The 14672-nt window shown below is 43.6% G+C and overlaps 1 protein-coding gene across 3 annotated transcripts in view; it reads left to right on the forward strand.

The window, feature by feature from the left end:
* Window positions 1–14672, forward strand: part of SEMA5A (semaphorin 5A) — a 555951-nt gene that overhangs the window by 450458 nt on the left and 90821 nt on the right. For all 3 annotated transcript variants that reach the window (XM_018065613.1, XM_018065612.1, XM_018065614.1), the window contains 2 exons: window positions 2617–2734; window positions 12950–13131. In XM_018065613.1, the coding sequence (XP_017921102.1) occupies window positions 2617–2734; window positions 12950–13131 (300 nt within the window). The remainder of the gene's footprint in view (window positions 1–2616; window positions 2735–12949; window positions 13132–14672) is intronic.

Raw genomic sequence — 14672 nt, forward strand, 5'->3', positions numbered from 1 at the left:
TCTTCGCACCAGGTGGCTGAAGTGTTGGAGGTGGCCATAGTCTCTTGTGAGCTCTGTTCTAACTTGGTAGACCTTGTCACTCCCAGGCTGTATTCGCTGCCTTTGCTCAATACCGTGTCCTGTGTCCCTAACCTCCTAGTTCTTAAGAGAAAGTGTCCAATGGCCTGCTTGTCTGTAGGAACATCTTCTGTACCATTCTGGCCCTCTCACTGTCTTCTGTCTGCTTCCTCCCTTCCCACACCCCCTGGATTTTTTTATTTTTATTTTTGGCCACACCCCACGGCTTGTAGGATATTAGTTCCCCGGCCAGGATCAAATCCGCCCCTCCTGTTCTGGAAGAACAGAACCCTAACCACTGGGCTGCCAGGGAATTCCCAGCCTTCTATTGTATCTGTTGCTGTTGTTGTTGGCCAGAAATCTTCATCTAATCATTCCCATGTTGTATATGAACTCTTTCATTGAGAGAGAGCTAGAATAAAGTATCTACTGTCTACAGCATTTATGATATAGTATATTGAATATTGTAGACAGGGCTATACTAAACCACTATTAAATGGAAAATTTTAATACATTTTTAAAGTCTGCTACTCAAAAGGAAGACTTCTTTATTTTATTATATTTGAACCAGTCATGCGACAAGTTTGGGGTGTATTTGTCCTTGGGCAAATTTTAGAAATTGTTGATGTCACTTTCTTCTCATCAGTAAAGTTGAAATAATAACACCTTCCTCATTAGAGTTGTTTAAATGGTTAAATGATGTAGTAATCTTATAGATCACAGTCTGTTTAATCAATAATATCTATCATTAAGTGGCTGAGGATGATGTAGTAATGATGATGGTGGTGGTAATGATAACGATTATGATGATAAATAAAGCAAAAATATTAATACCTTCCTATAAAAGCTGTTAGTGTATCAATGATGTAATAATTTTACTTATCACAAATAATGCCTAGATGCCGGGAGCCAACGTGAGGAATCCCGCACGTGGCAAAGGTCATGAGGAAGGAGGCCTGACATACGCAAAGGCGGGATCAGGCCTCAGGGGTCCCCCTGGACATTCTCGAACATCTACCCCCAAAACCAGAGTCAGCCTACCTTACTGCATTATGCTTTCACCTACACTTCTGACATTACAGGGGGCTATCCCCCACCACCTCTCTCTGAAAAGGAGCTAACTTAGAGCTCCAGTTAATACATCTCCTGGGTGTGAGTGTTTCAGTCCAAAAACTCTGATGGCTCTCTAGCCTGCCTGACAGGGTTATCTGGCCACATGTGATTGTTCACAGCCTCCCACCCGTGAGAGGCACGAGATACCATAAACTTTCTAAATACAGATTCTTTTGAGAAGTTAGAAAATTTTTAGTATAGTATTAGTGGGTCAGTTAGAAATTATACCAGTGGAGGGTTTCATTGTTGAGCCAATATTTGCTGCTAAGCCTCCATATCCCTTGCCCCTTATACACACTAATTGATATAACTAGCATATAGGAGAAATAAGTATTAACCTTGATATTAATCATGTTAGACCTTAGACTAAATTCTTTTCTTGATTATAGCCCACTGCACCTTTGCCCTGTAGGAATGCAACTTTATCTGGTACCTTCGGAGGGTGGTGCCTGACTTAAGAAAGATTGCCTTTGGAGAAAATAAGTTTTCTGGTTGACTAATCATCATCAGAAAGGGTCATAAAATGTTAGCAGGCCTCTTGGCCAGAAGATGATGTAAATCACCTGAGAACTTTGTGTATGGGAAGGAATGCAGAAAGAAAGCGTGGTTTCAATAAAGGTCAGGACTGCTGACCCCGTGTGACTTTGTATTTTCCATTTATCTCTATGTATGACTTAAAGTATAAAAGCGGCCTTGGAAAATAAAGAAATGGACCAGTTCCTGGAAAGACTGGTTTCCCTCGTGTCATCTTTTCTCGTTCTCTTCTTTTCTGGCTGAATTCCCATCTGGAGCGTGGAGGCTCACCAGGCCTACTAATTTTGCCTGGGCTTCTAAGATCTGAACGGGGAGGCACTTTGTGTCTCCACTCCTCTGGGAGACCAGGAAGATACCTGTGGCCTATGTAGGTGGTGCAAACCCCCTTGTCTTGGGGTTTTATTGGTTACAAGTTATTCAGCATCTTTTCTCCACTAATTTTCCTACTACACTATTCTTTCCTAATCTCTCTTTATATCTCTAATTAAATAATTCTTTCCTAATCACCGACTCCATCCCCGCTTCGAATTCCCTGGATCCACCAGGGCTGGACCCCAGCACCTATTATTCATGGGATGATGTTGGTTGTGGTGGTGGTGGAGGTGATAACTAGTATTCTTGAGCAAAAGTCTGACTTTAGATCATTCATAACACCAAAAGTCACCATGTTAGCACTGATAGTCATTTTCTATATCTTAGAAAAAAATAGACATTTCAACTAAAATTAATTAATTTAATTTAAATTAGATACTTACTGGTGTATGCAGTTAGCTCTGTTCTCTAACGTGCAGACGGAAGCTTTTGTTTCACATAACTAGTTCCTACATCAAGTCCTAAGGCTCAACTCTCAGCTTGCCCTTTTTGTTCCAGCTTAACCTGCCTTTCTGATGATCCTTTGGTGTGTGTTTTCAGCACCTGCATTGGGGCCCAGGACCCGTACTGTGGCTGGGACGTGGTGATGAAGAAGTGCACGAGCCTGGAGGAGAGCCTGAGCATGACGCAGTGGGAACAGAGCATCGCCACCTGTCCTGTGAGTGTCCAGGTCCCCAGCTCTGGAAGCACCGTCCCTGGGGCCCCAGCCGTCCTAACCCGCAGTCCCAACCCACCCTTCTGTGGCCTCCATTCCTTTTCCTATGAGAACCTTCCTCAGAAATCTGGTCTGTGCTTTCTTGACGCATCCAGCTCTTCCTGCACCAAGCCACACAGGATGCTGCCATCAATTGCTGTCTGTTTTTAAAAGAAATATCTTTTTGTTTTTTTGTAAATGTTTATTGAAGTGAAGTGAAATCGCTCAGTCGTGTCCGACTCTTTGCGACCCCATGGACTGTGTAGCCTACCAGGCTCCTCCCTCCATGGGATTCTCCAGGCAAGAGTACTGGAGTGGGTTGCCATTCCCTTCTCCATAAAAGAAGTATCTTAAGAGAAGGGGCATCGCTGGTGGCTCAAGAGTCTGCCTGCCAGCACTATTTACAATAGCTAGATGTCCATCGACAGATGAAAGGATAAAGAAGCTGTGGTACATATATATCATGGAATATTACTCAGCCATATAAAGGGACACATTTGAGTCAGTTCTAATGAGGTGAATGAACTTAGAGCCTATTATACAGAGTGAAGTAAGTCAAAAAGAGAAAAACAAATATCATATATTAACACATACATAAGAAATCAAGAGGACTTCCCTGTAACTCAAATGATAAAGAATCTGTCTGCAATGCAAGAGACCCAGGTTCAGTCTCTGCATCCTGAAGATCCTCTAGAGAAGGGAATGGCAATCCTGTGCAATATTCTTACCTGGTGAATCCCACGGACAGAGAAGCCTGGTGAGCTGCAGTCCGTGGGGTCCAAGGAGTTGGACACGACTGAGTGAATAACACTACGATTATGGATTCTAGAAAGATGGTACTGATGAACCTATCTGCAGGGAAGCAGTGGAAATGCAGTCATAGGGAACAGACTTGTGGACACAGTCAGGGGAAGGAGAGGGTGGGGCGAACTGTTTCCATGACAGGGTAGCATGGAAACATGTACATTTCCATATGGAAAATAGTTATCCAGTGGGAATTTGCTGTGTAACCCAGGGAGCCCAAACTCCATGCTCTGTGACAACCTAGAGGGGTGGGGTGGGATTGGCTGGGAGGTGGGAGGGAGGGGACCTCTGTATACCTGTGGCTGATTCATGGGGATGTGTGGCAGAAACCAATACAACATTGTAAAGCAATTATCCCCAATTAAATATACATAAATTTCAGGGGGAAAAAAAAAGAGAAAAGAATCCACCTGCTAATGCAGGAGACACAGGAGATGAGAGTTTGATCCCTGGGTCGGGAAGAATCCCTGGAGCAGGAAAAGGCAACCCACTCCAGTATTCTTGCCTGGAATATCCCACAGACAGGGAGACTCACGGGCTACAATCCATGGGATTGCAAAGGGCTGGACATGACTGAACACACACACACACATATGCTCTTAAGAGAAAATAGTGCTGGTTTCCAAGTGGAATGTAACATCTCTGTTAATTCTTGGATTTTTTGTCTCCAGAGTTTGGTGTGGACTATTTTGCCCTTTGTAGCATTAATATTAATAAAATGGTATCTTCCACACCCATCCATATCTCCTGGGAGCTATAATTCCAGAAGCGGGGAAACAGAGCTTTTAAACAAACTAAAGGATAGTATGATGGAACCCCATGTGGCACAGTGTCTTCGCTACTGCTCAGGGTCAGGGAATTCCTGGGAGAAACATTCTAAAGTACACTCCCCCAGGGAACCCTGTGGAATGTGGAGAAACTCCAGTCTGTTTACAGTCAGACTCTGAATCCAAGAACACAGATTCCACTCTTGTCTTTGCCATTATGTGTATCTGGGTCCTCACCTGCACAATCTGGCCTTTCTTCTCCTTTGTCTTCAGAGCCGTCAGTTAAGCCATTCCAAGTTCTATTTCTCTGTTCTTGGAGAATATGAGCAACAGCTATTAACTTCAGCACATTTAGGGCTTAGGTAAGTCCCTTGGCTATCACCTCACTACCCGTGTGCATTCTTATCAGCCCTGGCCTCACCCTGCAAGACAGAGATGAGAAAGCAGGGACACTGTCCCTTACGTTAAATCCATGATAGTCCTTCAGTTCCAAACAGCTGGAGGCATCGGAACAGTCTGTCCATTTCCTATCAAGGAACCTGCTCTTTGCATTATCTAAGCCACATGTCACAAAGGCTGTCCTTCAGTTTGTAAGTGAGACAAGCAGGCAGAGTGACCAGAGGAAGGCTAAGGCGATTAAACCAGTGTCGTTCCCCAATTGTTGGCACAAAGTGTAGGCTTTTCCCTCTAAAGGAGGGCACATCACTGCATCCAGGCTCTCAGCAAAGCCTTGAAGGGGGTGGGCTGAGCTGCCAGTCCTTTTTGTTCTTTAGCGTCAGATCTCTGAATTTAGGAGCCAATGCCTCTGCAGTGTCTTATGAAACTGGTTCAAACATGCCACTGTCTGTGTGAAGTCCTTTCTTCTGTCTGAACCACACTGTACAAGCACAGAGGTGTTCCCTTTAAATTCTTTGCAGCTAAAGAAAACACAAAGTGTGCTATGCGACATGTAGCTTTAAAAGTTCAGACATGCACTTTAGAAGAATCAGCACATCTTCTTGCAGAAGTTTGACCTTACTGTTTTAATGCTTAAAAAGGGGGCAGAAGATAACAGCGGTTCTTCTTAAGCAATATAGTCATTGGTCCAGGGCTCAAGGGTGTTTCAGTGGCCATCTGGGACATGCTTAATTACATAATGGGAAATACACACTCACCCACTTAGTTTGTAACAAGTACATCTTGTATGTTTCTATGGTCAGAAAATGAAGGTGACTGGATATTTAAGAAGTGACCGGAGGGTTATCACTAAAGTTGCTTCTTTCTGCTGAGAGGACAGCTTCTGGTACAAACTCAGGAAAGGTCAGGGGATGATGTGGACCTACCCTGGTTTCAGAGCTGCCCCTCCACCAACTCTTTTTGGAAAATGTGGCTAAGATGTCATCTCTGATTCACTGTCCCTAAAACACACTTAAGAAGGCTTTGTTCCCCCCCCCCCCCCGATTTGAGGTGATTTCATTACGCACAACCATCTCGCCCATCTCATCCAATGTAATTGGTTATTTACCAAGATACACTTTTGATAAGAATATGCAAAACATCCAACAACAGACAATAATAAATTGTATCACTTAAGCAAAGCTAAGGAAAGCAAAACGTGTATTTTCTGATTTATGTAAGTTGCCAGGCAGAATTTGGGAAATCCTATATTACCCAACTCTTGTTTTAATTAATTATACATATCTTTAAAAAAATCTCTTGGAAAGAAATGAGCTAGATGAAATGATTAGCATTGATGTAGATCAGGCTTAGAGAAGTATTTTTAAAAGCAATTAAAATGTAATTTATATTATTATTTTGAATTTTTGACTGAAATAAAAGAAAGGTTTGACTTTATGGACCAGAGTAAAGACAGAGACCTATTTTCCACTCAAAGTTCCCTATTTAAAAATGGTTATGGATTTCTCCTATCCAGGAGATGGGATATTAGTTAATTGACATATTGATTAATGTTCTTTTTGCTTATATTATTGTAATGTAAGCATTTTACTCAGTATAAGAGATTTCAAGTACTAAAGTTAGATCTAAATTTATTTACCTAGAGTGATTCAAGTAATGTATATGTCCTAACTTGCAGTGTTGCTCAACAAGGGTGAAAGTGAAAGTGTTAGTCACTCAGTTGTGTCTGAATGTTTACAACTGCATGGATTGCACCCTTCCAGGTTCCTCTGTTCCCGGAATTCTGCAGGCAAGAATACTGGAGTGGGTAGCCATTCCCTTCTCCAGTGGATCTTCCTGACCCAGGGATCAAACTCGAGTCTCCTGCATTGGCAGGCGGATTCTTTAATCTGAGCTACCAAGGAAATCTACCTGGGCTTGATTTATGTGTAAATGTTATCCACACTCTGTGTGGTGTGTAGGTGCATGCTAAATCACTTCAGTCATGCTAACTCTTTGCGATCCTATGGACTGTAGCCTACCAGTCTCTTCCGTCCATGGGATTCTCCAAGCAAGAATACTGTCTGGACACATGGTTATTAGCACACTATGTCATACAATGAGTCTCTTTTTCAAAATACATGCTGCGGTGATTAACAAAATAAAGTAGACCAAATAAGCACCTAAATGTATTAAAATAATAGATTCTTCCCTGGCTGCTGTGTAATTAACATCTTTGAGTGAAAGGAGTCTTCAGCAATGATTAACCCTAGAGCTCTTTATTTAGACATCAATGCAGTAGACCACAGACTAAAGGTTTTACACAAGATTCTGAAACTACGTTGGGAAATAAATCTGGACTTAAATCCAGTACTTCTGAGATTCTCCCATGCCTGGAGATCAGTGCCATTCCCAGCCGGCAACATCTCCCAAAGCAGTGGCTAATTGGTAGACTAAGTGAGTGGTGACCCCCTTGTCATCCACATGTTATGTTCAGATAGCCAGAAAGGTATTACCGAAATCTACTGTGAAAGAAAGAAAAGGAAAAAAAAAAGAAAGAAAAGGGAATTAAGGTTACGTAGGATTCTGTTTCTAAGAAAACACTGAAGTGTCCTTATGGTTAGAGTTTGTCGTTATTCAGTCTCTAAGTTGTCCGACTCTTTGTGATCCCATTAACTGTAGCACACTAGGCTTCCCTGTCCTTCACTATCTCCTGGAGCTTCCTCAGACTCATGTTCATTGGGTCAGTGATGCCATCCAACTATCTCATCCTCTGCCACCCCCTTCCCCTCCTGCCCTCAGTCTTTCCCAGCATCAGGTGGCCAAAGTATTGGAGCTTCAGCTTCAGCATCAGTCCTCAGTCCTTCCAAAGAATATTCAGGGTTGATTTCCTTTAGGATGTACTGGTTCGATCTCCCTGAAGCTCAAGGGAGGCTCAAGAGTCTTCCCCAACACCACAGTTTGAAGCATGGTCAGAGTAGGAGTTGCGTTTTTTTTTTTTTTTTATCCTGGTGGGACAGTAGGTTATGGGGACCTTAGAAACGGGGATATTTTCCTCTCAGGAAATATCTGCCTTTGTACGTTCACTCATTTGTGTAGGATCCCGTGAATCACTCAGAATCCAAAGGATCAGGCAGGTTTCCCCTCTCCCTTTTGACTGCATCTTGTAGAAAGAGCCAGGTGTGGCAAGTGGGTATAAAGCCTTGGGGTGTGGATATGTAAGGACACAGACATCACTGTGGCAGCTGGAGACAAGCAAGCAGCCAGGTCAGAGGAAATGGACACAGTTCATGCTGGGCTTCCCTGGTGGCTCAGTCAGTAAAGAGTCTGCCTGCAATGCAGCAGACCTGGGTTCAATCCCTGGGTCAGGAAGATCCCCTGGATAAGGAAATGACAACCCACTCCACTATTCTTGCCTAGAGAATTCCATGGACAGAGGAGCCTGGGTGGGCTACAGTCCATGGGGTCGCAAAGAGTCGGACACGACTTAGCAACTAAACCGCCAGCAGTGGTTACTCTTGCCTGTTGTATTTGGAGGCATGACTGCAGAAATAAAACTCACTTGGATATATATATATATATATATTTAATATTTTTTTATTTGGCTATGCTGGATCTTAGTTGCAAGTTATGGGATCTTGCTCCCTGACCACGGATCGAACCTAGGGCCCCTGCATTGGGAGCTAGGATTCTTAGCCACCAGACCACCGGGAAAGTCGCCTGGATTTTCACAAAATATGTTTCACCTTTCTTTTGAAACTGTGACACGCAAGTACAGTTTGTTTTACAAGTTACACATGTTAGTCGCTGAGTCGTCATGTCACAGTGTGTTTGCTCCAAAGGAATTAATTTTCTCCTCCATGGAGTTCTCCCCCGCCATGTGGATGAATCTTGAATCCCCTGGAATCAACCAAGGCAGGAACTTGTGAGCAAGATGGTGGGAGCAGCAGGCAGCAGAGGGTAAAGCGAAGCATGTAACTTATATGTAACCTCATCTCTTCATCTATCATATTTTCTAAGAAATGCACAGTTTCCCCATGCTAAATTCAAGAGGTTTGGACTCTATGCCTTCTGTCCATTTGCAGAGGGGAGATTCCTTCTGAGGGCTGGGTGATCTGAAGTCTGGGTCCTGTGAGTCTCAAATCTTGGGACTCACTAGCTCCTGGCAAGATCCCCTTGTCAGATTTGAGCTGACATGATGTGGTTCCACCTGCCCTGGACTAGTCTCCATGGGTCGAGGGACCATTGAGGCCCCTCCCTTAGGGCTCTCAGCATCCACGTCACAGAGCATCTACACCACAGGGCGTCCACACACCCCTTCCGCCCTCTGCTCTGACCCTGCTGAAGCTTCTAGCTCAGCTCTCAGCTTTGCTTCCTCTGGGCCGCTTCCTCCTGGCCCAGGGGCAGCAGCCTGGTGCCCACACATGTGGCAGTACCCTGCCCCAGTCATCACTCAGGCTGCCCTCTGCCTCCACAGCCCCAGCAGACCCCTTCTCCAGGAGCCTCCATCATCACCATCCCTCCAGATCCCGCCAGCTGGCTGGAAGCGCCCCATCCTCGTCCACACCCCATCCTCGTCCACACCCCGTACTCTGAGATGCATCATTGGATTTATTTACAGTAATAATTATGGGTCCAGCTCCTCCATGCCAGCTCATAAACTCTAGGAGAGTGGACACAATACAGATTTGACTGGGATGTGCTTAACAACTAGGACATATCTGGTTGCTTAATAGGCACTCTTTTAATTTGTAAACGAAATGTCAGTTTGAAATGACTTTTTTAGACCAAGCCAGATCTTAAATCAAACTAGTTGACCAATCTTTCAATCTTTTAAGGAACATAAAAATGCAAGAGTTGTACATGTGTGAGTTTTAACTTCAGTTCTTTTTTTTCATTTTCTTTTTTCTTTTTTCAATTAATTCTTATTGGAGTGTAATGTTAGCTTCTGGTGTACAATGAAGTGAATCAGAGCTGGATATTCAATCAGTCATTCATTTTTCAGATTCTTTATAGATCATCACAGACTACTGAGCGGAGTTCCCTGTGCTATAAAATAGGTCCTTATAAGTTATCTATTTATTATTAGTGTGTCTATATCAACCCCCATCTCCCAGTTTATCCCTCCCCCATGTCCCCATCCCCCTCTAACCATAAGTATGTTTTCTGCCTCTGTGACTCTGTTTTGTAAATAGGTTCATTTGTGCCATTATTTTTTAAGATTCCACATATAAGTGACATCACGAGAAAGGGACAGAAGAAAAGACAGAGGAGAAGGAGGGAAAGGGGAGCATGCTAATGCCTTGTCAGTCAAGGGGTGGCAGGATCTTCTGCTCACGTGAGAAACTCAGAGAACAAGAAGAATTGGATATTCAACCAGTCAGTCAGTTCAGTCGCTCAGTCGTGTCTGACTCTTTGCAGCCCCACGGACTGCAGCATGCCAGGCCTCCCTGTCCATCACCAACTCCCGGAGTCTACTCAAACTCATGTCCATTGAGTCAGCAATACCATCCAACCATCTCATCCTCTGCTGTCCCCTTCTCCTCCCACCTTCAATCTTTCCCAGCATCAGGGTCTTTTCCAATGAGTAAGTTCTTCGCATCAGGTGGCCAGAGTATTGGAGTTTCAGCTTCAGCATCTGTCCTTCCAATGAATATTCAGGAGTGATTTCCTTCAGGATTGACTGGTTGGATCTCCTTGCAGTCCAAGGGACTCTCAACAGTCTTCTCCAACACCATAATTCAAAAGGATCAATTCTTCGGTGCTCAGCTTTCTTTATAGTCCAACTCTCACATCCATACATAACTACTAGAAAAACCATAGCTTTGACTAGATGGACCTTTGTTGATAAAGTCCTGTCTCCTTTTTAATATGTTATCTAGGTTGGTCATAATTTTTCTTCCAAGGAGCAAGCATCTATTAATTTCATGGCTGCAGTGACCATCTGCAGTGATTTTTAGAGCCTCCCAAAATAAAAAAGTCTATCACTCTTCTCATTGTTTCCCCACCTATTTGCCATGAAGTGATGGGACTGGATACCATGATCTTAGTTTTCTGAATGTTGAGTTTTAAGCCAACTTTTTCACTCTCCTCTTTCACTTTCATCAAGAGGCTCTTTAGTTCTTTGCTTTCTGCCATAAGAAAGGGTGGTGTCATCTGTATATCTGAGGTTATTGATATTTCTCCTGGCAATGTTGATTCCAGCTTGTGCTTCATCCAGCCCAGCATTTCACATGATATACTCTGCAAATAAGTTAAATAAACAGGGTGACAATATACAGTCTTGATGTACCCCTTTCCCGATTTGGAACCAGTCTGTTTTTCCAGTTCTAACTGTTGCTTCCTGACCTGCATACAGATATCTCAGGAGACAGGTGAGGTGCTCTGGTATTCCCATCTCTTTAAGAATTTTCCAGTTTGTTGTGATCCACAGTCAAAGGCTTTGGCATAGTCAATAAAGCAGAAGTAGATATTTTTCTGGAACGCTCTTGCTTTTTTGATGATCCAGTGGATGTTGGCAATTTGATCTCTGGTTCCTGTGCCTTTTCTAAATCCAGATTGAACATCTGAAAGTTTACAGTTCATGTATTGTTGAAACCTGGCTTGGACAATTTTGAGCATTACTTTGCTAGCTTGTGAGATGAGGGCAATTGTGCAGTAGTTTGAGCATTCTTTGGCATTGCCTTTCTTTGGGATTGGAATGAAAACTGACCTTTTCCAGTCCTGAGGCCACTGCTGAGTTTTCCAGATTTGCTGGCATATTGAGTGCAGCACTTTCACAGCATCATCTTTTAGGATTTGAAATAGCTCAACTGGAATTCCATCAGCTTCACTAGCTTTGTTTGTAGTGATGCTTCCTAAGACCCACTTGAGTTCACATTCCAGGATGTCTGACTGTAGGTGAGTGATCACACCATCATGATCATCTGGGTCATGAAGATCTTTTTTGTACAGTTCTTCTGTGTATTCTTGCATTGTGTATTCTGTGTATTCTTCTTAATATCTTCTGCTTCTGTTAGGTCCATCCCATTTCTGTCCTTTATTGTGCTCATCTTTGCATGAAAGTTTCCCTTGGTATCTCTAATTTTCTTGAAGAGATCTCTAGTCTTTCCCATTCTATTGTTTTCCTCTATTTCTTTGCACTGATCACTGAGGAAGGCTTTCTTATCTCTCCTTGCTATTCTTTGGAACTCTGCATTCAGATGCGTATATCTTTCCTTTTCTCCTTTGCCTTTAGCTTCAATAGTTACAGCCTATTCTGCTCCATTCTGTTCTGGCGTGTTTAGAAGAGGAGAGAGGGTGTCCTTTTTCTTGGTTCCTAAAAGTGAAAGTGAAGTCACTCAGTCGTAACTGACTCTTTGCAACCCCATGGACTGTGGCCTACCCAGGCTCCTCCATCCATGGGATTTTCCAGGCAAGAGTACTGCAGTGGGGTGCCATTTCCTTCTCCAGGGGATCTTCCTGACCCAGCAATCAAACCCAGGTCTCCTACCTTGTAGGCAGATGCTTTTCCATCTGAGCCACAGGAAAGTCCTAAATTTGATTCCTAAAATTGTACTTAAACTTAGACTTACTCATAATAAGTTTTACATGGCTTCCTCACAAATAAAAGATGTGTTGTTATGAAAAACAACAACAGCAACAAGAGGAACTAGACTTTTGGATTCTCTGGGAGAAGGCAAGGGTGGGATGATTTGAGAGAATAGCATTGAAACATGTATATTATCATGTGTGAAACAGATCGCCAGTCCAGGTTCGATGCATCAGACAGGGCGCTCAGGGCTGGTGCACTGGGATGACCCTGAGGGGAGGGATGGAGAGGGAGGTTGGGAGGGGGGTTCAGGATGGAGAACACATGTACACCCATGGCTGATTCATGTCAATGTATGGCAAAAATCACTACAATATTATAAAGTAATTAGCCTCCAATTAAAATAAATAAATAAAAAAGAACTAGAGTAGACAACCCTACCATGGTTTGACAGGTCATTAGCACCTTCCCCTCCCCCTCCTCCTTTCTGTCTGTTCCCGCCTCCCTCCCCCTACTCTCCTCCACTCCATCCCTGGAGTAATCTAAGTATTCTTAGAAATACTTCCCCTTTCTCTCTTTTTGATTACAATTTGAGATATTCCAAAGAAGCTCTGATGGTCTCATGGGAGATCTCATTTTTTTCTCTTATTATGTTTGCAGCCTTAACCCTTTCTGACATCCTTGCCTATATCTGCTTCCTAGGTGAGGAATCTCACCGTGGATGGGCACTTTGGTGCGTGGTCTCCGTGGACGCCCTGCACACACACAGACGGAAGCGCCGTGGGATCCTGCCTCTGTCGCACCCGCTCCTGCGACAGCCCGGCCCCCCAGTGTGGTGGCTGGCAGTGCCAGGGCCCCCGCATGGAGATCGCGAACTGCTCCAGGTGCGTCCCTCCTGACACTTGGGCTAAAACGCAAGTGTAAACCCAGCTTGTCCAGGCATTTGGGAAATCACTTCTGATACATGCCTTCCCTATTGAAGAGAAAAGTCACAAAAAGATAGAGACATTTACCACTAAAAAATGACAGGATCTGTGGGGGGAGATTTTAAATTAAAAACCTAATTTGCAATGCACTTATATATATGCGTCCTGTGCATAGATTTGTATAACTGAGTTGCTGTGCTATCTAACTACAACGAACATGATACTGTAAATCAACTAAATTTAAAAAATTGAAAATCAGATTCTAAGCCTCTTTATATGTTTAGGTGAATCTAAACCTATCCATGTGTTCATTGTTAGACTGGGAAAAGTGTTTCGAGTATGCAAAATATTAGAAGAAGGAAAAGCATACAGTTTCTGAATGTTAAATTAGACTCTGCTCATCAATTTTTTAAATGCGAAGGTGACTATCAAATCTCTGTGGTATTTAAATTCCATTCACACATTCAAATAGTGAGGTAACAGAAATGTATGCAACATTTGAAGCTTTTGGTGAAAAGAGAATTCAATGACAACTTGCAAGTATATGAAGGGGATCTAGTTTATCACCATTCTTTTAGAGGGCAGGTGAGTAGCTTGCTGTGGAGACAGAGCATCCAAAAACCACACTGTCCAAGTATAAGCATTGTGATTGGCAGCTGGCCCATTGCAGGTACCTGTGTGGACATGGGAGCTTTAGTTGTTACCCTAGACTTGTCCTTTACAGATTCAGGAATATCGACTCTAGGGGCTATTTCTGAAACTACCAAAGCTATCCTACACTGCTGCTTACACTCAGAGGACCCTGCTTCTTAAAGTGGATATTTCAATATCTTAATGCTCCACTGTGTTTGACTCTTTGTGACCCCATGGACTGTAGCCCACCAGGCTCTTCCGTCCATGGGATTTTCCAGGCAAGAATACTAGAGTGGGCTGCCATTTCCCTCTCCAGGGGATCTTCCCGACTCAGGGGTCAAACCCACATCCCCTGCTCTGGCAGACAGATTCATTACCACTGTGCCATCTGGGAAGCCCCTCTAAAAGTGTGTATGGCTTTCCAAATCCACATGAGAGTGTCACTTACTGGTATATGAGCTGTTAGTGATAATTTTTGGTTGGCGACTTATGGGGGATCCAAGAACGCATGAGTCGATACACTGTACCTGTATCTCTGTCCTTGCCTGACTCGGGGATCGTGTCTGTCACGGTAACGGAAACGATGCTCACTTGCCAGGAGCATCCTATCTGCTTGACGGGGACCTCTCATGAGTGCACACTTCGGCGTGCCTGAGGGATAGGAGGCTAGGACTCCATCAATGGCAAAAACAGGCCATGCTGTCATTTTATGGGTGTCACCAGATTTGATCTTTATCCTTATGAACCACCTCGCTGCAGGGTCAGGAGGGAGGAACCATAGCACTCACTGACTTCTATCCACTGGGAGCCCCTGGTACTGTCAAAGGAGAGAGACAGTCGTGAGAAGCCAAGTGAACAAGGCCAGT

This window comes from Capra hircus, chromosome 20, assembly GCF_001704415.2.
Source record: "Capra hircus breed San Clemente chromosome 20, ASM170441v1, whole genome shotgun sequence".
NCBI classification, from domain to species: domain Eukaryota; kingdom Metazoa; phylum Chordata; class Mammalia; order Artiodactyla; family Bovidae; genus Capra; species Capra hircus.